The 24869-nt window shown below is 37.0% G+C and overlaps 2 protein-coding genes across 4 annotated transcripts in view; one reads left to right on the top strand and one right to left on the bottom strand.

Annotated features, from left to right (window-relative positions):
* The window catches only part of LOC125661046 (uncharacterized), a 40710-nt gene extending 33188 nt beyond the window's left edge, over positions 1-7522 (top strand). For both annotated transcript variants that reach the window (XM_048892916.2, XM_048892915.2), the window contains exons 12-13: positions 1504-1621; positions 3882-7522. In XM_048892916.2, coding sequence (XP_048748873.2) covers positions 1504-1621; positions 3882-4090 — 327 coding nt within the window. In that variant the 3' untranslated portion in view covers positions 4091-7522. The remainder of the gene's footprint in view (positions 1-1503; positions 1622-3881) is intronic.
* A 5423-nt stretch (positions 7523-12945) lies between these two features.
* On the bottom strand, positions 12946-24771 carry LOC125661329 (meiosis-specific nuclear structural protein 1-like). 2 transcript variants are annotated; one of them, XM_056148146.1, is made up of 11 exons: positions 24645-24771; positions 24391-24511; positions 23220-23438; positions 21849-21976; positions 19676-19778; positions 18837-19066; positions 17944-18160; positions 16913-17020; positions 16400-16522; positions 15314-15574; positions 12946-13813 (listed from the first exon to the last, which is right to left on the bottom strand). In XM_056148146.1, the coding sequence occupies exons 2-11, from the start codon at positions 24391-24393 to the stop codon at positions 13700-13702; spliced, it is 1506 nt and encodes a 501-aa protein (XP_056004121.1). In that variant the 5' UTR covers positions 24394-24511; positions 24645-24771; the 3' UTR covers positions 12946-13699. The 2 variants fall into 2 exon arrangements, with proteins under 2 accessions (XP_056004121.1, XP_048749255.1); XM_048893298.2 differs by lacking the exon at positions 24645-24771 and having other exon boundaries at positions 24391-24523.
* Between the last annotated feature and the right edge of the window lie 98 nt (positions 24772-24869).

Genomic DNA, 24869 nt, shown 5'->3' with positions numbered 1-24869 from the left:
AATTATAAAGAAAACAAGCCAAACTGTCTAATTGAAGCAATTACCTGTACCATGTCAACACCTCCCTCCAATTAGGTGGTGTGTGATGATAAGTCCGTTAGATAGCACGTGCCGATCGAGACATTGCATTGCCAATTTTCGCACATAAGATCTTTATTGTGTGTAGTGTTGAATTTTGTAAATAAATCTGTAGCATATTATTTTATAGTCTAAGACTTGATCAGTACCCTAATAGTATTAATAAATTAAACATCATGCCGTAATAATATTTTTTTAACTGCTACACATATCAATTGTACTGATTCGTAAATTGGTATCGGCTTATTCAAATCTAAAGAGTGTAGATTATACTTCTAGATTCTGGATTTTATACTGTTGATTGGCGTGAAATATACATGTATGTTCATGCACATGTATATGTAGTAAGTTTTTAATGTTTAGAATGTCACGCATGTAGAATGTACCTGTGTACGATTGATTCTTCTTACGATGTTGTAGAGCTTTATTGCTTTCGAATTTTTAAACTCTGGGTAGAAGTGAGAAAATTACCATTTTAAGGAAAATGACAAATAAATTTTGTATGTACCAGTAATGTTAGTTTCACCCGAGTTTTGTTCCGTTATTATCGCATCATGAAAATAATAGGTGCGCGTGACTAGATCAAAGCAGTAGTAGGTCTTGATATTACGAGCTTAAATGATTTTGTTCAACCGATATTGTCTTGGATAATTATAGAATAAGAAATATAAACTCTGGCAGATTGAATTTTGGTTAAAGATTGTTGTCAACTGACATGATAATCACGAAATTCTTATATCAACTTTGGACGATGAAGATTGTTTTAACAGACCGCCGAACCCGTGAATCGTGACAGATGGAAATTATCGGCCTCTTTAAGAAGTAAAAGTGTGATGAAATGTTTGAAGTGTAAATGATTATGTTAGTTACTAATGATTTATCTACTTATAGTTACATAAAGTGCTTCATTATTTGTTTTAGTGCATACGGTACACAGTTTTGTATATTTATTTGTAGGGATCATATGTATGTACAATGTAAGCACAGACAAATACACTGAACACGTACATTAAATTTTAGTGCTTTGAAATACATGTAAATGTTAACATTTATCATAATTTATATACTAATTTAATGCAAATGGTGAAATCCAATGATAGAATGTGTTTAATTCACTATGCATCAATAAAGTAGGCACATATCGGTTACTTATGCAAAGCTAGAAAATATGCGATTCAATTATCCGGACGCTTCATTTATTCGGACGATTTTGCTGGGAACCAAAGTGTCCGGATTAACGAGGCTCCACTGTACTGTAAGAATTAATGATAAGATAATTTTCAGTAGAGTTACCTAACTTTTTATCACCGCGAGGGTCTGGTAATTAAAGTACCTGTTGATTGTCTATGATAGATTTTTAAGGACAGTATTTGTTGATAAATGTCAGTACTATCAGTACTTTGATTAATGATGGCTCTATTTCAGCTGTTTAAGAGACTCGTCACTCCAGGCCGTATCTACATAGAAAAACTCAGCAACGGGAACCACCAGATGAAAATGTTGAATGGAGAGTTAGTCAGTCTCACCAAAACAAACGACAGAGGTATTTAATAATTAGTCAGTCTCACCAAAACAAACGACAGAGGTATTTAGCAAACCTATCAGATCATTTACGTTAGTCACGTCAAAACAAATAACTGTCATATCAAATCTGTCAGATATTTAAAATTAGTCACATCAAAATAAATAACTGTCATAAGGGCATTTTACAAATCTTTCAGATAATTGTTTATACTTTTTTTGAGATTATTTTCAAACCTATTCAGATGCACACATCTCCTCCAGACTCCCCTCCTTTCATCCTCCTTCACTTTCTGTCCTTTGATCCTCTTTCCTTGCTTTGATCTTCCTCAACTTCCCCAGCTTTTCCTCATTTGATCCTCCTCCACTTTTCCTCCTTTGATTTTCCTCCACTTTTCCTCCTTTGATCCTCCACTTTCCCTCCGTTGATCCTCCTTCACTTTCCCTCCTTTGATCCTCCCTTTTCCCTCCTTTGATCCTTCACTTCCCCTCCTTTGATCCTCCACTTTCCCTCAATTGATCCTCCCCTTTCCCTCCTTTGATCCTCCTCCCCTTTCACTCCTTTGATCCTACTCCACTTTCCCTCCTTTGATCCTCCTCCCCTTTCCCTCCTTTGATCCTCCTTTGCATTCCCTCCTTTAATCCTCCTTCACTTTCCCTCCTTTGATCCTCCTCCACTTTCCCTCCGTTGATCCTCCTTCACTTTCCCTCAATTGATCCTTCACTTTCCCTCCTTTGATCCTCCTCCCCTTTGCCTCCGTTGATCCTCCTTCACTTTTCCTCCTTTGATCCTCCATTTTCCCTCCTTTGATCCTTCACTTCCCCTCCTTTGATCCTCCACTTCCCCTCCTTTGATCCTCTTTTACATTCTCTCCTTTGATCCTCCTTCACTTTCCCTCCTTTGATCCTGCTCCACTTTCCCTCCTTTGATCCATTACTTTCCCTCCTTTGATCCTCCACTTTCCCTCCTTTGATCCTCCTTCACTTTCCCTCCTTTGATCCTCCTTCACTTTCCCTCCTTTGATCCTTCTCCACTTTCTCTCCTTTGATCCTCCTCCACTTTCCCTCCTTTGATCCTTCTCTTTCCTTCCTTTGATCCTCCTCCACTTTCCCTCCTTTGATCCTCCTTCACTTTCCCTCCTTTGATCCTCCTTCACTTCCCCTCCTTTGATCCTCCTTCACTTTTCTTCTTTTGATCCTCCTTCACTTTCCCTCCTTTGATCCTCCTCCACTTTCCCTCCTTTGATCCTCCTTCACTTCCCCTCCTTTGATCCTCCACTTTTTCTCCTTTGATCTGCCTCCACTTTCCCTCCTTTGATCTGCCTCCACTTTCCCTCCTTTGATCTGCCTCCATTTTCCCTCCTTTGGTCATATCTTTTATACCATAAGAGAAAGAGGTTTCATATTTGGTATGTGTATTTTTAGTGGCAAGACCTTTCCATTGACACCAAAATCTTTGATCTTGTGACCTTGACCTTTCACTTGGTTCCACTTTATTGTAATCTGAGGACATCAGTGTTTCACAAACATGTTTTGCTTCATGATTATTTCCCTTTGCAAAGAGGCATGGTCCTATATTTGAACTTTGAATCCCATTTATCCAAAGATGCTTTGTGCCTGTCAAATTTACTACATCATTCAAGAAAGAGCAACCCTAAAATTATAATTGTTTTAATCTGTTTGTAATATTCAGCTACACCCAGAAATAATGGTACTAGATTTTAATGCATTATAACGAAGGAGAATATGAGACATTTCAAAACTTAATTTTTAGCACTTTACGTTAATTTAAAATGCATACTGAAAATCGAATTGAAATTTGCAGGTGACAGGGATTTTTTTAGAGTCTGTAGAGGGCCAAAATTTGGCCCCATTCCCAATGCGAAAAAGCAGGTGTTTTTCCCCAAATGATGCCTAAAAATTCCCAAATGATGGATGCTTTGATGAAGATATGCCATGAGGGGCCATCAAACCTCAGTGCCACTCTTGCATAAAAATTTTGAGTTTTTTCTCTGCCAAAGCTTGTTCAAGCCACATTGATAATGAAATATCAAATGGTTAACTTTTTGCTTATTTCTCTTATTTATTTGTATGAAACAAATTTCCCAATTTCAATCAAATATCGCTATTTTCCCCAAACTTGAAGGCCCTGGCCCCTGGGTTCAAGGGGTAAAAAAAATCCCTGGGTGATGAAATCAATTAGATTGATAATTATGGACACCAAATTTTATAGTTTACTGCACATTTAAACTCGCATTTGATTTTTCTTTTACCATTTGTAGATGTCAGGATATATTTCGGTGGAGCCTCGGCAAACGTAATACACATGGATGAAGGGGCCACTAACGGGGTCATTCACATCGTTGACCAGCTGTTGTTTGTAAATGAGGATCTAACGAGAGACGTTTCGTCAGTGGGTCACACGACAGTTACGCTGTGGTTAGTTTTAGGAACATTACTTCTCACACGGATTGTAAGCAAAGCGAGATGATTTGTTACAATAATTTTGTTTCTATGGAAACCATCATCCACATGTGTTTTATATTCAATTTTTAATGTGTACATAGCAGAATATTGTTATAATTATGTATTATATACATTTTGTATTATCTTTTTTTCACTGATCTTGTTTTATGATCAAAATCTTATTTTGTTGGATAACGCCATATTCGGTGTTGGTGGCTTTCGTCCACAGACCTGGCATAAATGAATGCTATTCATACATCATGTTGACCTGTATGGATTGGCAATCATACATCATATTGACCTGTATGGATTGGCAATCATACATCATATTGACCTGTATGGATTGGCAATCATACATGTTGAGTGGAGGTTTTTTTTTGTCTGGTCTTTTTTCTTGGACATAAAATCAAAAGTGATTGTGACTGACTTAATCAGTAGTGTGACTTGTAAGATGATGATTAACTGATAAAAAAATCTTACACAAAATACATGTAAGTGTGGGATCTGAAAAACGATTTCACTGAACAGAGAGATGTATAGAATTCCTGATGGTTTTTTTTTCAACTTTCGTGCTCAAATTAAGGTCCAAATTTCCATTAGAAGGTCTAGTTGGCTAAATAGTCAATAACGGGAAATGCAAAGACATTCCCTAAAATTTCATGATAGAATCAATGTTCAACAAAAATTGTGGAATTAAACAAAGCTCTTAGTGGCATGTAATCCAGTTAGACATTCTCTTATTGTATAAAAATCCCACAAATCTGTAGAGATCTATAACACATATATATGTATATCATATGTTATTGTCTCAGAAAGCTATAGTATATTATTTGGAGAACTAGTCAAGAGAATAAACAAGCGTGAAAATGTATTCCAGGAAATAACCAACTATAAATGATTTAGCAGTTATTCAATGTGTAAGTAATGTTTAAGTAACTTTGCAGCATTTACGTTACATTACTCACACCTTCACATTCCATTATGTTCCCATTTTTCACATTGAAAATTACTCCAATTTGGAATCTGTGATATGAATCTTCCATGTGAATTTTTTACGTCCAACATCTGTTCTATGGTCTTGTCATTTGAAGTATTTTTTTAAATCGTACGATATGAATCCGTGTAGTTTTTGACTTCTTCATTTTTTCTTCCGTTGTGACGTAATTTTCCTTTGTTTTAATTGCCACAATTAACTGATGTGTCATTTTAATGCCATATGTATATAAATGTATGATTGTGTGATGTTTGAGTCATTTTTTTCGCTATTCATTTTGTGAATGGTCGTTGTGACTGGTGTTTAATGAATAGAATTATTTTTTTTATTATGAAGTTTTTAAGTTTGTTGAATTGATAGTATGTGCTATTTCATAATGTATTATATATTGCATCTTTATATCATTCATCATGATCCGAGATCGCGTATTTTTAAAAATGCATACACTGTGAAGATGATGATGGTGACACATTCAATTGTACAGGAAGACGACCGACTGCGACCTTTTATTCTGAGATGAAATAACACAGAGTTTGTTTGAGGAAATCTAGAATGTCGGCTCTGTAAACCGCAAAAAGAGATTTCAAAAAGGATAGAATTGAATGATTTTTAAATGAAATATTCTTCTTTTTTAAATAATATAACAGTGCCATATATTGTACATTGCTTTTTATATTTTTAATAAAAAGGCTTTATGTATTTAAAAATGTTTAGCTAGAAGTTTATCATTATCCATGTTATAAACATGATTAAGTTAATTAAGTTTGAGGTGCACATTTTTTTCTCAAGCAGACACATGTAGGTATAATGAAGGACTGAGTTTGTTAATGATGACTTCCTACAGTGAAACCTGTCTAATCCGACATGCATGAAGAGAGACATTTTGTTGTTGGAATACACAATGTGTTGGAATAAACTGTACAGTGTCAAAAGCAATGACAATATGAAACTCAGAATGAAAGTAAGGGTCGCACTGCCCAGTGAAATGAATTACACAGGTGTCTGATTAAGCAGTTTTTACAGTACCTATACACATTGAATGAGTACAGGTAATTTTTCTCTACAGGTGTCAGATTATACAGTTTTTACTGTACCTATACACATTGAATGAGTACAGATAATTTTTCTCTACAGGTGTCAGATTATACAGTTTTTACTGTACCTATACACATTGAATGAGTACAGGTAATTTTTCTCTACAGGTGTCAGATTAAGCAGTTTTTACTGTACCTATACACATTGAATGAGTACAGGTATTTTTTCTCATCCTCTATATTCATTCCCCTAGCTTTAGAATTCATATCGATAATTTGTATTAATCATGATTGTACATTGCATGCTTGGTGTGGATGGAAGAAGTGAATATCAGCATTTCATTTTCATTACTTCTAATTGTTGAACTTATTCACGAAAGACTGACACGATGTTGTATAAAAGAATGTAAAGGGTCTCTCTACTTTGTATACTAATTAATGAGGGGGTGGGGGTTGTATTATTTTTACAACAAATCCTAACCTTTAAACCAACCCGCACACTTTGAGGAAATATTTAAATTACAGAGATTTTTTATCTGTAGGAATCGAGGGTATGCAGATATCCACAAACTATCCTGAATCTGGGCATTAGAGGGCATTTTTTAATTGAATATAACAATTTTTTGGCAATTGATTCTTTGTAGTATAATGTATAATTGCTTTTAACTTTTGGTATATTGCATTCTGATCACAAAGTGCTAATTTATTCAAACTGCTGATGTTGATTAAATGTGGATTATTGACCTTGCGATTTTTGACTGAAGTGTGAGTGCATTTTCTACAGTGAAACCTGTCTATTCCGGACACCAGAAAAAGACTACGATAACACACCATTCCTATTACAGGAGGGGGGGTGTTTAATGATAGAATTTAAAAATTTAGAATCCACTAAATGTTTATAACTGTTTACACAGAATTTTGGATTGCACAGTTTCCTGATTTGACTTGATTCCCTGTAGATATACAGCCATTAATTGAATTAATATATCGCTATCCTGATTTAGCAATATTATCTGGACAAGTCCATGTGTTATACTAGAAATTTTACTTAAATTACCATAGGCTTCCATGTAGTTTATAATTAATGCATAATTGTGTATAATTTCGTAATTCAATTATTCAAAGAAATTTTATAATCATTACATGGGTTTTTTCAGAAGTTTGGAGATATCTTTTGAGTTAGATATGCATGAGTTTTTATAGCCTTATTGATCATTGAGGCTTTTGAATTTTGTGCACATTTTGAACTTTGACAAATTGTTATATTATGAATGCAAGATAAAGAGGAAAAAATGAAAAATTCTCTGAATTACATGTAATAAAATGATTGAACCATTTTTTTGTGTTGAAAATGATTCATTAATGCTGTCCGAGTTGCCATCGATATACTCTTGTAGAAAAAAAAAATAAATTATGAAAAAACCTGAAATACACTCAGTTTATTTTGTTCTGAAGGTCAACCTCCACTATTAGTATAGCAGAACTATATCAGTCACTTATAGTTAAACTAGCTCATTCATACAGGGCACATCAGGCGTAGTGTCGGGGTACATCAGGCGTAGCATCAGGACACAACACACATCAGGCGTAGTGTCGGGGCACGTCGGGCGTAGTGTCGGGGCACCACACACATCAGGCGTAGTGTCGGGGCACGTCGGGCGTAGTGTCGGGGCACCACACACATCAGGCGTAGTGTCGGGGCACGTCGGGCGTAGTGTCGGGGCATGTCAGGCGTAGTGTCGGGACACGTCAGGCGTAGTGTCGGAGGCATAACACAAAGTACTCTGTCAGTCATGTATATCTTCGAGGAAGATTGGGGGCAGGAGAGAAAAGTGAGTTTAAAGGATCATCATTGGTTCATTATGTCACAAAGACTGTTTCGGACCTTTGTCACAGTAGTCAAGTGCTCTAGCTAAAGAGTTGATCCTTTAGACAGTGCTTTAGTGATCGAGCTAGAGTTGATCCATTGGGCAGTGCTTTAGTGATCGCGCTAGAGTTGATCCATTAGACAGTGCTTTAGTGATCATGCTAAAGTTGATCCATTAGACAGTGCTCTAGTGGTCGCGCTAGAGTTGATCCATTAGACAGTGCTTTAGTGATCGCGCTAGAGTTGATCCATTAGACAGTGCTTTAGTGATCATGCTAAAGTTGATCCATTGGACAGTGCTTTAGTGATTGAGCTAGAGTTGATCCATTGGACAGTGCTCTAGTGATCGCACTAGAGTTGATCCATTAGACAGTGCTAATAGAACATCTAACACCACCACATTGACACCCTTCAAAGAGGTGCGCTCCTGTAGGGTGAAACGGGTGCTTTTACCCTGCCAGATCATTTGTAACAGAGGGTATACTACATGTGCCATTGCTGAGGACTTGTGGATGACAGTCCAATGCTCTTTCAATCGAGTTAAAGGGTTAACCCAGTAGCCCAAGTTTGTAGGAGGGCCATTCATTTAACATTACCACATTCATAAGTTGTAAAACAAATAGCCGTCACAGCCAAGAAACAACATAGCTTTAAACCCTTATCTAGAGTGTCCGGGTAGAGTGCTCTCCCTTCTCATCACTGCGACCTGAGTTCGATCCCTGTGATCAGCAGTGGCTGTGAGAGGGTATAGAAACTGGAGATGCAGAATTTGATACCATTTATGGATCAAATCACAAAAAATTCCACCTGCAGAAATTACCAACTATACAGTAAATCATTTAATATTTGCAAATGTTTTTCAGAAATAAAACTTTTCCTATTTTAATAATTTTTACAAAATATAAATGTATGGAATAAACCAGCTCTGTAAGACAGGGCCTCCTCCCGCAATATAAACTTTTTCTATTCAGTCCCAGAGTGCCTGTAAGACCCCAAAATCAGTATAGGATTCTTCCTTTCTTAAAAACAAAGCTTCCAGTATCTGTCAAGTATGAAATCAAGCCAGCAAAAAAAAAAAAAGCTGCCAGAGTTTCTACAAACTTAAGGTAGCTCCATCCTCATGTGAATTATTAATACTAATGGTTAAAAGTGGAAAAACTTGATTAATTTCCACTCAATATAGTTTGATTTAATTAATAACCAAATGAAATGTATATGTTGCCACCTTTTTAAAGATGTCAGATGTACAAAAACAGAAGTACACATCAACATAATAAAATCACACATTTTCGTTAAACAGAATAATATAAATTGATAAAAACTTGTTGAAATGACAAAATCTATATATCAACAGTTTTAAAAAACTGTTAATTCATGAATATGTATAGATTGATTGTGGATATTAGGGAAACCAATGTATAATAGACATCCAGTAAAGAAAATTCCAGCATAGGAGTTATTGCCCTTGACGACATTTTTAAAATCATAATTAATTGATTATCAATGGGAAATATAAACTTTTTCAGTATTTATAGTTTACCAGATTTTTTATTATATCCAGTGAATGAAATTCCTCAGAAAGATATATTTCTATCATGCGCAAAGTTTAATTAAGATTTTTGCAAAAACCTATGACATCACAAGAGGATCGATCAACCTTAAAGCGTTACCACTCCAACACATGAACAGTCCCGTTACATCCACAGACACTCATCACTCCAACACATGAACAGTCCCGTTACATCCACAGACACTCACCACTCCAACACATGAACAGTCCCGTTACATCCACAGACATTCATCACTCCGACACATGAACAGTCCCGTTACATCCACAGACACTCACCACTCCAACACATGAACAGTCCCGTTACATCCACAGACATTCATCACTCCGACACATGAACAGTCCCGTTACATCCACAGACACTCACCACTCCAACACATGAACAGTCCCGTTACATCCACAGACACTCATCACTCCAACACATGAACAGTCCCGTTACATCCACAGACACTCATCACTCCAACACATGAACAGTCCCGTTACATCCACAGACACTCATCACTCCGACACATGAACAGTCCCGTTACATCCACAGACATTCACCACTCCAACACATGAACAGTCCCGTTACATCCACAGACACTCATCACTCCAACACATGAACAGTCCCGTTACATCCACAGACACTCATCACTCCAACACATGAACAGTCCCGTTACATCCACAGACACTCATCACTCCAACACATGAACAGTCCCGTTACATCCACAGACACTCATCACTCCAACACATGAACAGTCCCGTTACATCCACAGACATTCATCACTCCGACACATGAACAGTCCCGTTACATCCACAGACACTCATCACTCCAACACATGAACAGTCCCGTTACATCCACAGACATTCATCACTCCGACACATGAACAGTCCCGTTACATCCACAGACACTCATCACTCCAACACATGAACAGTCCCGTTACATCCACAGACACTCATCACTCCAACACATGAACAGTCCCGTTACATCCACAGACATTCATCACTCCAACACATGAACAGTCCCGTTACATCCACAGACATTCATCACTCCGACACATGAACAGTCCCGTTACATCCACAGACATTCATCACTCCGACACATGAACAGTCCCGTTACATCCACAGACACTCATCACTCCAACACATGAACAGTCCCGTTACATCCACAGACACTCATCACTCCAACACATGAACAGTCCCGTTACATCCACAGACATTCATCACTCCAACACATGAACAGTCCCGTTCCTACATCCCTTCTGGTAATGTGAGGGGATAATTCAATGTTGGTTTGTATGGGGATATCCCTGTATAAACAATGGAAGCTTGGGATAATGGAGAGGTTTCACAAGTAAACCTGCACAGGGACGTGTACGTGCAAGCTTCATGTACAGGTCGGAGACAATGTTATCCTCACACAATATAATATTTGTGTATGTCTAATAACCAATAAAAACATCCGATGCATCTTCATGTCTACAAAATCACAATCCTCTCTATCTGTAATAACCAATAAAAACATCCGATGCATCTTCATGTCTACAAAATCACAATCCTCTCTATCTGTATGGATCGATGTTGTGTTAACATAAATACCACAAGATTGCTACACGTAGCCATGTCCCCCACCGCCGCAAAAAAAGTTGAGGCACAAAAGTCCCATAACTCCTGTAAGATTCTTTGAATCAAAATGACGGCACAATATGATCAACTACAACTACATATGGTGACTAACAATCCTACAAAATTTGAATGAAATCCGTTGAGCGGTTTTGGAGGAGTTGCATCCACAAAGTGTTTCTATAGTGTACTATGTACACATTCAACAAAGTCCCATAACTTCTGTAAAAATTGTCGAATCAAAATTCCGGCACATTACGATCAACTACACAAGGTGACTAACAATCCTACAAAATATGAACAGAATCCGTTGAGCGGTTTCTGAGGAGTTGCGTCCACAAAGTGAAGTGGGACGGACACCGGTATTTCTATGTCCCCTTCCGCGTTGCGGTGGGGGACAAAAATATCACTTTCATAATTTTGATTTTGTAAGATCTACGCTACAAGTAATCGAAGATACTTGTAATTGATGATTTACAAGTTTGTTGCGATGTAAATATTTCACAATCAGCAAAACCGATGACATAGCATACAAACTTACAGGGGGATTCCCCCTCTAATGATGCAACATGCAAACTTACAGGGGGATTCCCCCTCTAATGATGCAACATGCAAACTTACAGGGGGATTCCCCCTCTAATGATGTAACATACAAACTTACAGGGGATTCCCCCTCTAATGATGGAACATGCAAACTTACAGGGGGATTCCCCCTCTAATGATGCAACATGCAAACTTACAGGGGAATTCCCCCTCTAATGATGTAACATTCAAACTTATAGGGGGATTCCCCCTCTAATGATGCAACATGCAAACTTACAGGGGGATTCCCCCTCTAATGATGCAACATGCAAACTTACAGGGGAATTCCCCCTCTAATGATGTAACATACAAACTTACAGGGGGATTCCCCCTCTAATGATGCAACATGCAAACTTACAGGGGAATTCCCCCTCTAATGATGTAACATACAAACTTACAGGGGGATTCCCCCTCTAATGATGCAACATGCAAACTTACAGGGGAATTCCCCCTCTAATGATGTAACATACAAACTTACAGGGGGATTCCCCCTCTAATGATGCAACATGCAAACTTACAGGGGAATTCCCCCTCTAATGATGTAACATACAAACTTACAGGGGGATTCCCCCTCTAATGATGCAACATGCAAACTTACAGGGGAATTCCCCCTCTAATGATGTAACATACAAACTTACAGGGGGATTCCCCCTCTAATGATGCAACATGCAAACTTACAGGGGAATTCCCCCTCTAATGATGTAACATACAAACTTACAGGGGGATTCCCCCTCTAATGATGTAACATGCAAACTTACAGGGGAATTCCCCCTCTAATGATGTAACATACAAACTTACAGGGGGATTCCCCCTCTAATGATGCAACATGCAAACTTACAGGGGAATTCCCCCTCTAATGATGTAACATACAAACTTACAGGGGGATTCCCCCTCTAATGATGTAACATGCAAACTTACAGGGGGATTCCCCCTCTAATGATGTAACATACAAACTTACAGGGGGATTCCCCCTCTAATGATGCAACATGCAAACTTACAGGGGAATTCCCCCTCTAATGATGCAACATGCAAACTTACAGGGGAATTCCCCCTCTAATGATGCAACATGCAAACTTACAGGGGGATTCCCCCCAACAAACATACAAGTACCTATACCTTTACGAAACCTCTCTAATTTCTGTATAATCCTTAAACAAAACGATGAAATCACCAAGATAAGCAGTCTATTTTGTTTGGATGACAAATCCACATATTATTTAAAAGTGCACAGATAACAATTTTTCTCCTTTTTATTTTTCACAGATAAATATATCATACAAATGGCATGATTCATAAAATATAAAACTTTGTGATTTAAAACCCAAGAAATAAAGAACACTTTTAGATTCTACAATATTTTGTACAGACAATTAAATGCAGACCAATTTAAACATTGTCATCTAAAAGTGTGAAACATCCCTCCGGGAAAAGATATCGATGGACGGGGAAAAAAATCATAGCACTTCACCATGCAGGTAAATTCTTCATAACATATGATAAAATGTCCACAAGAGTTCAGAGTAAGAAAAAAGAAAAAGAACCCTGCATAGCAGAATACATGTATATAAATGTACGACTCGGACATTATAAGATGACATAAATCTAATCGTTATACTGCAGTTATTTCAAATAGCAATCATGTTGTCCTGTTGAAAGGCTGAAGACAGAAAACATGACTGAGATGTACATCCAACCACTTCTCTCTCTCTCTCTCTCTCTCTCTCCTCTCTCTCTCTCTCTCTCTCATACACACACACACAACCATTATCACTCTCCAACATTCCTATTCAAAAACAGAAACTAAAAAATTGGATTCCATCTACTGCCACATGTAAAACACACCACTTGAAAATTCGTAAAATTCCCGTTTATTCTTTCCTTTCTACCTTCAGTGGAGAACATGCAGGCAGCAGCCCTTTGATAATGGACGGAATTTGTTAAGATATTTTTTTCTTTATCACAGATGCCTAATTTGACCGGTAGATTTCCTATCGCCGTTGGTCCCAGGCCTCCTCATCGAAAGGATCGATTTGTCGTTTGCTATACGCTTCCTTGAAATCTTGGCCTAGCATGCTTAGATCTCCAGAATCTCGAATCACACCCTGTTAAAAGAAAATACCATTTTTCATTGAACATTTACATTGATATTCTTCAAACTTCAAAATAAATATTCCCATGAGCAGCATTGACTCTTAGTCAGCAGCACTCTCATGACCCTATACCTCCTGCTTTGCTACAGCCATATGAGCTCCCCCCCCCCCCCCCCTTCTACTTCCAATTCTGTAATACAGTGTACTAAAGACATCAGACCATTAGATCCAATGGACAAAATTGTGATTTAGACCAATCAAGAGTCCTCCATAACAAACATGAAATGGTGTTCATAATTCAAATTCTGGCGGCTGTGTAAAGATGAACTCTGGCGGTATTCAGCGCTTGGGACTTAACTTTCTACGTCACCAGTCCAGCTGGACTGCAAACAGTCCGCAGAAAAATTTACCAGTCCACCCGAGTTTTTCAGAAATAATTAAACATATTTCGTCCATGTTATTAAAATAAAATAATGGAATTTAACTTGATATGCCTCTGACAATATTGTAACACTTATTTGAGATTTATATTTATTCATCAGGTTTGTCTGATACCTACAGAAGAATGCCAAATGTGTGTTCAAGATTCCTTAAGTATCATTTCCAAAATGATGTTTTAGAAAATTGAACAGTCCCATCAGACTGACTAAAACAAATGTCAGTCAGTACGGACAGACTTTTAACCAGTCACAGACTGACGGACATATGTTAATTCTGAGCCCTGTTTAACCAGTCACGGACTGACAAACATATGTTAATTTCGAGTCCTGTTTAACCAGTCACGGACTGACAGACATATGTTAATTTCGAGCCCTGTTTAACCAGTCACAGACTGACGGGCATATGTTAATTTCGAGCTCTGTTTAACCAGTCACGGACTGACAGACATATGTTAATTTCGAACCCTGTTTAACCAGTCACAGACTGACGGGCATATGTTAATTTCGAGCTCTGTTTAACCAGTCACAGACTGACAGACATGTTAATTTCGAGCCCTGTTTTACCAGTCACGGACTGACAGACATATGTTAATTCTGAGTCCTGTTTAACCAGTCACAGACTGACGGGCATATGTTAATTTCAAGCTGTGTTTAATTATTCACAGACTGACGGGCATATGTTAATTTCGAGCCCTGTTTTACCAGTCACGGACTGACGGACATATGTTAATTTCGAGTCCTGTTTTACCAGTCACGGACTGACAGACATATGTTGATTTCGAGCCCTGTTTTACCAGTCACGGACTGACGGACATATGTTAATTTCGAGCCCTGTTTTACCATTCATAGACTGATGGGCATATGTTAATTTTGAGCCCTGTTTAACCAGTCATGGACTGACGGACATATCTTAATTTCGAGCCCTGTTTAACCAGTCACGGACTGACAGACATATGTTAATTTCGAGCCCTGTTTTACCAGTCACAGACTGACACACATATGTTAATTCTGAGCCCTGGCATTGCCAGTCACGGACTGACGGACATATGTTAATTTCGAGTCCTGGCATTACCTTTGGTAAATATCCTAAGAGCCTCATGGCATGCTCCTGGAGAAGTTTCTGCCTTTCTTCCTCGATGATCTGTTTCCTGAAGGCCTCCATCCTCTCCTCCTCACGGCGCTCCTCCAGCTCTCTTTCACGGTCGGCAGCAAACTGCACCTTGCGGTCATCGATCAGCTTCTCCACCGCTCGCTTGTGTTCTAACTGCTTCATGCGCCTCTTATTGGCATTCATTTGTTCTATACGGTCATCCTCCGCAAATTTGGCCATCATCTGCAATTATAGTCCAACCAAATTAATTTACCAATATTTAGTAAAGAGTATTATATATCCTTGAATAACCCCCCCCCCCCCCCCCCCCCCCCTTAACTATCTCTTTGTACAATTTTCACTTTCAAGATTATAAACCATACAAAGATCTATTGCATTACAGATCATAATCCTCAGTGTTTTATGTTTGGATAATTCCAATCTTATTTATTACAATTGTTTTGATTGGACAAAAATAAAGCTGAACAAGAGTTTACACATCAATAAATCCGAAAACGCGATGTATTCATACCCGCATGAAAACAAACAACATAGTGCGGGGAAACTATTCAAATTTTTGCAATTGTTAATAAAGTGAATGGAATTATAAGAATCAAACATTCTTTTTGAAGAATTTATCGATGTGTAAACTCCGGACATTTTACTCACAAACTTAACATAAAAGTGCTTCGCACTTTTATTCAGTTTATGAGTAAAATGTCCGGAGTTTACACATCGATAAATTCTTCCAAAAGAATGTTTAATCCTATAATATAACTAATATAGAGGTATGACAATTACAGATACTTAGTGTGACGATCCAGGTAACCAAGAACACATCTTAACATTGAAATGAAACTTTCCGAAAAACTTCCCCCATTCAAAATCAAGTACCACAACCACAAAATCTTTCATATTCTTTTACTCTTTTTTTCTTATTTCCAAATTGACATCTTCCTGTATATGAGTCTGTAACTCCTACTGTAGCTGATGCGGTGGACTATGTGTTGATTGTACCTTGTACATTAACTCTCGAGAACTACGTCTCCCAGAGTTATCCCCCTTTACCTGTTGCCTGAACTCCTCCTCCTCGTCTTCCTCTGCCTTCCTGCGGAGATTCTTGAAGTGCATCTGTTGGGCGTGCTGGCTTTGCAGCTCCAGCCGCTGGCGAATCTTCCGCTCCATGTCGTCCTGCAAAACAAATTCAGTCCTGTGTCATCTTGTGCTTATTCAGCCACACACCCAAATTTAAACTGCACCTACAAATTCCTTGCTGTAAAGTTTGTAAGAATATTTTTCATGCTTCTCAAAATATATTTTTTCTTTGGTTTTGTTTTCCAGTTAAAAATTAACCACCAACATACCACATTAACAACTGCTTTCAGGCATTTACTTTCTCTTAAACAAGTTGAAATTTTTGTTGTTGATAAATTCAAATAAACAAACTCTGTTCAAAAAGTACCATACTTGCAAACCAAATTCTGGATTCATCATCATAGTGTCCAACTTCCTTAAAAACAAACTCCGGATCCACCATGACAGGCTCTAACGGATTTGTTATGAAATCTTAGATCCACCTACCCTTTCTTTCTGTCGTTCTTTCTCCTCCTGTTCCTCAAGGTACAGCTCCATACGAATTCTCTCCATTTCTTCTCGGGCTGCATCTTTAGCCGCGATGTCTTCTGCCAGCTGAAAAAGAAGAAAACATGTAATCTGGCTGCCTAGTGGTACATCTATAGGGCATTAATCCAACAACAAACTGTGGTTCTATTACATCTTTTAAATCTGCATATTTGCAGCATTATTACTCAAATAAGTGATATATAGATATGATGTATATGTTTATTTTTTTTCCCTCAGTGATATCGTGTGTGTATTTTATGTATATATTTTATATTATGTTATCTATTTTTCTATTCTCTCATTTATCTGTCTGTGAATATGTTTTATACAGGACCACAATGTAAACTAGTCATTTGTACTAATTGTGCTATCCTGTCTAAATAAAAGAATTTATTATTATTATTATAACATACTATGTTCTGGCTTCCCTTTCATTCGTGAATAATGAAACGTGCGTTTTGATTGTGCACACATTTGAATTTTGGTTACACTGATAGCTGCTGTTACAGTGCAAAGCACACTTAAAATTTCTTGATTTTCTCTCCGATATAAAATTTCTGCCAAATCAATTTCATGAGATATATATTGAATGAAAACAAAGTGCTATAAATTTTGGTCATTAAACTGAATGTCTCCTTATCATTATGAACTGTTGTAAATCCTGTGCCAACTTCCCCAAGTTCTACTCTCGGTAAATATGTTGTTTTTTATTTTTTTCTAAAAGCTTTGATACATGCACAAGTTTATAAAACTTAAATATCAGATGAATTCTACAGCAAAGGACTTTTCCCCCTTCCTTCATAACCCTACAACACTACCCCCCCCCCCCCTTAAATCCTACAACACAGGACTCCTCCACCCCTGCCCTGACAACACAGGTCTCATCACCCTCCTCCTTATATCCTACAACATAGGAATCATCTTCCTCCCTCATAACACAGGACTCAACACCCCCCCCACCCCCCCGTCCTTAGAATTAATTCACTCACAGCATGTTGAACTCGGGCCATGGCTTCCTCCTTTTGTTTCTTGTTTGCCATTCGAGCATTCTCTCTCTCCTCCTGGAGTTTGGAGAAGTGTAGAATTTTGCGGTTTTCTTCCTCCATCCTCTCCTTCTCCAGGACCTTCCACTCCTCGCGTGCCTGCTTGAAGTCTTCGATGTACCGCTGTGTGGCCTTCTTCTTGGACAGAGTCAGCTCCCTTTCCCTGGTTTATAAATAGCACAATTAGAATCATTTGTTTTCAGGAGATCAAGCTTTCATGGTGCGAGACATATCAGTTTATTTGTAGGATGTTGACTGTGGATACAGTTAGATCATCAGCTCAATTAATTTTCTCCTCTTAATCATGCGAATGTTTGTACCTTAAAAACAATGATTGGATGTATCGTAAAATTACTAGTGATTTTACCGTTTTTAACAGAAACACCATTATTATCAACAGATAACATTGGAATTATGGAAAATTAAAAAAAAAAAAAAAAAAAGAAAGAAAAAAAAAGAAGATGTAAATACATTTCATTGCTTAGCCCTGTTCATTCTGAAGATAATTTAAAAGGATTTTGCCAAACATTTTTTGCAAAAGTCCATGTCATGTTTGTTTTCTGTCATCATGGCATCTAGATCCCTGCGATGCTTTAATCACAAAAATTGGAAACTATCCATTCAAACATGATATTGAACATGTCTCATCAATAATAAACCAAACCTTAATCCCGATCATAAAAAATGTACTCAGTCTCAAAAATGCAACTTGCATTCATTTCCTTGTCATAAAATCAATTCTAAAGTTGTAAATATGACCGCTTTAGTTTAGTCACATCCTGGAGCAATGAACATGTTGAAAAGATCTGAGTTCCTCCACCCACATCCCTCATACCAACCTTTGATCCTCCTCGTAGATCTTGCGCACGATTTCGTCGATCATGAGTTTCTCCTTGAGGAACTCCTCGTAAGCCTGCTGTTTCTTCTGTTCCTGTTCCTCCAGTTGACGTTCCAGTTCCTGTTGATACCGGATCTGTTCCCGGTACTTTTCCATCTCCCGCTGACGTGAAGCTTCCTCCGCCCGCTCGTGTTCCACTTTCATCTCGTGTGCAATCTCTGAATCTCGTTTCTGAAAAATTTAGACCAATCTTAACTTATTTTGCACCTTTTTCCCCACAAGATTAAGCACCTTTTACATTCAGAGTTGTTTTTTTTCAAGGTCTTGATTTCAAGGGCCTGGGCCTTTCCAACTGGGAGAAATAACGACATTTGCATGAAATGGTAAAATATGTTCTATGGATAAGAGAAGTGGGGAGAAAACCAAACCTGTGCATTAAGGAATAACTGGACATACATTTAGGTCAAAGCTTACCTCATTTAAATAAGCAGAGGCCCAAAAAAGTAGGTTTATTTAACAATTTTGAAGCAAAAATTGTAATATGTGGGACTTTTGATGATTTATGAGCAATTAAGTGTAACCTGGTTTGATTTTTTTTTCATTGTTTGGGATTTATAAAGCAAAAATTGGGAGAAATACTTTAGCCTTGGGAATGGGGCCTTATTTCAGCCCCCAACAGACCCCCCCCCCCCAAAAAAAATCCCTGATATTACTGAAGCAGTAGTAGCGAAACATTCATCTTGACCGTTTTGAAATGAGAGAGAGAGAGAGAGAGAGAGAGAGAGAGAGAGAGAGGGAGAGAGATAAAGAGAGAGAGAGAGAACACCCTGTAAATCATACCATTTTGTCAAACTTGAGGGCTTCCTTCTCTGCTATTTGTGCGGTCCTTTCTTTGTTCATGTAAGCTGATCGTAACTTTGCTTCCAGTTCCCTTAGCTCTAAACTATAGAATGTAGAAACAAATTAGTGATGACGACATGGTCTTGTTCCTGATAAAGCTGCACAATAGCACTAACCATACATACATGTAACTGATAATAGTATAATTCACTGAAATAACCACACATACACATAACTGATAATAGTATAATTCACTAAAATAACCATAGTATTACATACACGTAACTGATAATAGTATAATTCACTGAAATAACCATAGTATTACATACACGTAACTGATAATAGTATAATTCACTGAAATAACCACACATACACGTAACTGATAATAGTATAACTCACTAAAATAACCACACATACACGTAATTGATAATAGTATAACCACACATACACGTAACTGATAATAGTATAATTCACTAAAATAACCACACATACACGTAACTGATAATAGTATAATTCACTAAAATAACCACACATACACGTAACTGATAATAGTATAATTCACTAAAATAACCACACATACACGTAACTGATAATAGTATAACCACACATACACGTAACTGATAATAGTATAATTCACTGAAATAACCACACATACACGTAACTGATAATAGTATAATTCACTAAAATAACCACACATACACGTAACTGATAATAGTATAATTCACTAAAATAACCACACATACACGTAACTGATAATAGTATAACCACACATACACGTAACTGATAATAGTATAATTCACTGAAATAACCACACATACACGTAACTGATAATAGTATAACTCACTAAAATAACATTGATGTCACAGAACTTCTGTAATATCATTCCCCTTCCAATTCAACAAAAATCGCAATGACTATAAGCCAGAATTAGATGTTGCGATGTTTAGAGACTTTCTAAGTGTATCTAGCATGTTCTATTAGATCGCCCTGCTGTCTTTCTTTTAGTGTTTATGTTAATGTATTACTGGGTTTAACAGAGTTCTTGAAATTTTTTTTGAAATGTCAGACATTTGGTCTGACATTGTTAGAAATAGTGTCAGCCCAAACAAAATTTTGTCAGTCCAGATAAAAATGCATCGCTTTTGAGGTTTTCATATATTTTATTTACTACATGTGTAATTGTATTCAATCTTTATAAATTATCTTTTCATACCCTTTCTCATCTTCCTTACACTCTGAATGGATCTTCCTCACTTTCACTATCCGAGTGACTTTCTTGCTCTATTTCTCTCTCACCCTCCACTTCTCTCTCATCCTCCATTTTTCTCTCTATCCTGTATATTCCTCTCAACTTCTTTCTCATCTTCCTTTGCAATCGTTGTAAGTACTTTTTCTCTCACTTAAGCCCGAGTGTAGTTGGTCTTTCGTCAGTTTCGACTTAGAGCAGATTGTGTCATCAAACAGTAGGTAAAAACGCTGCAAACAAAAGCCATTGTCTCCCAGATTGCCAGGCGGAGATACAATCGGGTTCTCTTCTCCTCGTAGTTCCTCACAACTGATTCCTCACGTTTATGTTTCAATGTGTTGCTGGATTTAGCATCGGTTTGAAAATTTATGGGCCACATGGCCGCCATTTTCCCCGGTAAAAAACGGACTTCGATCCCGATCTTATATCGGCCATCAGGACCGACAATTAAGTAACTCGTGTCGGACATTTACTATTTTTATCGGATAATCCGACATCCCCCCCCCCCCCCCCCAATATCCATGCCCAAAATGACCTATGAAAAAATCCTACACTGAGTCTTGCTATAAAAATTGCAGAACAACCTCCACAATGCTAAACAAAACCAGAAGTCAACTACATGAAACAGTCATTCCAGCACTTTTTTGTCAGGCTCTCTATCAAAAGTTGATTTAATATTACTATGCAGAGTTATTAAATGTCAATTTTTAACCTCTTAATTATTTTGGTGTCCCCAAATTTATTTCAAAGGGTCATACCAACCCTTGGTTTTTTAAACTCAATGTTAACAATGGTATAAATCCATAAAACTGTTCCACAATATTTACTTCCCTTAATTAAACAGTTAAACTTATTCGTATCAAACCATTCTGACATCTATAATTCTATCACACTGTTTTCTATCTGTGCCAGAAAATGTAAATTTACCTTGTTTCTCTTATTTGTTGTCGCATTTTCTCGTCCCGAATGCCATCCAGTTTACGTTTTTCTAATTCTGCAGCTAGTCTCTCTTCTTGAAGCATTTGTTCCTCTCGGATCAAACGGTCTCTCTGGGCCTGCATGACAATGCATCCAATGATTATAAGTAGTGATAAGAATTGAGGGCAGTTTATAGTTTCACTGCATACAATTTTTGAAATCATGCGTTACAGAAATCATGTTTATGTTGATTTTAATGCATGTATTGTTTCAAGTTTTATTTGACTTCGCTCAACTGATTGAATTTTTTTTTGGCCTTTTCTATGCCAAATAATGGTGATGTGGTAGAAGGGCAACATTGCCTTACTGTATCATAGCCAGGTCACTTAGTTTAGGCCAGTTCAACTTAATTGATGGACAGTTTACACGCAGTGATACATAAATAATACAATGTACGAACAGTTTACACACAGTGATATATAAATAATAGAATGTACGAACAGTTTACACGCAGTGATATATAAATAATAGAATGTATGGACAGTTTACACGCAGTGATATATAAATAATAGAATGTATGGACAGTTTACACGCAGTGATATATAAATAATAGAATGTATGGACAGTTTACACGCAGTGATATATAAATAATGCATTGTATGGACAGTTTACACGCAGTAATATATAAATAATAGAATGTATGGACAGTTTACACACAGTGATATATAAATAATAGAATGTATGGACAGTTTACACGCAGTGATATATAAATAATGCATTGTATGGACAGTTTACACGCAGTAATATATAAATAATAGAATGTATGGACAGTTTACACACAGTGATATATAAATAATACAATGTGTGGACAGTTTACATGCAGTGGTATATAAATAATGCATTTTATGGACAGTTTACATGCAGTGGTATATAAATAATGCATTTTATGGACAGTTTACACGGGAATTCATGCAGTGATATATAAATAATGTATTGTACAGGCAGTTTACACGCAGTGGTATATTAATAATGCATTGTACAGGCAGTTTACACGCAGTGGTATATAAATAATGTATTTTATGGACAGTTTACATGCAGTGGTATATAAATAATGCATTGTATGGGCAGTTTACATGCAGTGGTATATAAATAATGCATTGTATGGGCAGTTTACATGCAGTGGTATATAAATAATGTATTTTATGGACAGTTTACATGCAGTGGTATATAAATAATGCATTTTATGGACAGTTTACACGGGAATTCATGCAGTGATATAAAAATAATGCATTGTACGGGCAGTTTACACACAGTGGTATATAAATAATGCATTGTATGGGCAGTTTACACGGGAATACACGCAGCGATATATAAATGAACCTTTAGTATGGCCTCCTCCATTTCTCGCTCTTTCTGTTCCATCATTGTACGTCTAATAAAACGCTTCTCTGATATTCGTTCCTCATTGCTCATATTGGCTTCAAGTCGTTTTTCTTCGTGAAGTCGACGGATTGTGTCCTCGCGGTAATCTTCTTGTCTTCTCATATTTTCCAGCTGCCTCTCCCTGGCCCCGCCTGTCAGGGCTCGACGAACAGTTGTCTGCAATGTACAAGGTTTATAAATAATCACCATTCAGTTGTGCATTTAGAATTTAAAACCATGTGATTCAATGATGCATGTATGGCATATCTAAAGAGTAATTATTGAACGGGAATAAAAACATCTGTTCTAAAGTAAATACCATACAGGGTGTCTGACAATATATCTATGCATTTACACTAGTTACTGTATGCATTCTAAACCTACTTATCAGAATACTATTTCTTTTTTGCTATGAAGTGGATGAGGGGGCAGCAGATTCTGGTAATATATAGCATCTGACAAATTTATCCAACTTCAAAGACCTATTTAAAACAAATTTCTGCTAACAAACTTGATAACTACATCACTACAAATACTATCACAAACTAAGAAAAGGATGGTACACCAGTATCTGTTCCATCAGCTAAAACAGCTCAATATACAAACTTCTTACTCAGCATCTCAGATTTGCTGAGGTAACCACTACGAGACTTGACCATTATAGCCCTACAGAGACACATCAACCTTTGTGTATACAGATGCACAATTTATAAAAAAAAGAATTACATGTCCTATTTTATGAGTATACCATCTACATGACAGCTTTGTTATTGAGTGAAATATTCTACGCTAAATAAGAAATGTCTGAGCACATATAATATTGTACACCATGTTTAATTCCCTGATGTATTTTCAGCTCTAATCGTGCAAATCGTTATATCTCTCATTCGGAAATAAAGTATCTATTCACCTATTCAATATAAACGCCGAATCAACTCTAAATAAAATTTACTTTCTCGGTGACACATTCATTTGGTAATGACATGATTTGCTTTCTAATACAGCTGTAATAAGGTCTTTATTCCCTGCTGCCGTTTTAGGAGTACCTTACAAAACTACTCATATAATGCATTACATTTTCTAGCTTATCAGTAACTTGGATTGATAAATATACCCGAAATATACTCACCATTTTTGCTAAATATTTGAATATTCTATGGATATGGTCGGTCGATGTAGCTCCCAATGTATTTGTGTTTGCACTTGAATCCGTCTGTTGCTAGGTTGGAATAGGTTTCCGATGCGTGATACTACTCTCGCATAAATTCATTCGGAAGTTAAAATTATAATCAAAATATTTATCTTCTACAAAATGATAACATTCATAATTTAAAATATTTCGGATTTGCTGTATAAAAGGGATATTATCCCTTAGTAAGTTACCTGTTTCTCCTTTTTGGACGGTTCTATTATTTTCAAAACGGAAGCCATTGTCTGTGCGGATAAAAACGAAAATATATCTCATTGTATTATCTAAAAATCATTATTGCTAGTAGTCAAATTAGATATTTTGTAAGAAATATAACTGTAAACTTCATTTAATTGTATTTAGAATTTGCGGGCATAATAGCGTCATTTTAAAAGTTTTGTAACTTGTACAGACAAACC

Source organism: Ostrea edulis, chromosome 8 (assembly GCF_947568905.1).
Source record: "Ostrea edulis chromosome 8, xbOstEdul1.1, whole genome shotgun sequence".
NCBI lineage: Eukaryota > Metazoa > Mollusca > Bivalvia > Ostreida > Ostreidae > Ostrea > Ostrea edulis.
This window is presented reverse-complemented; position numbering and strand designations above follow the sequence as displayed.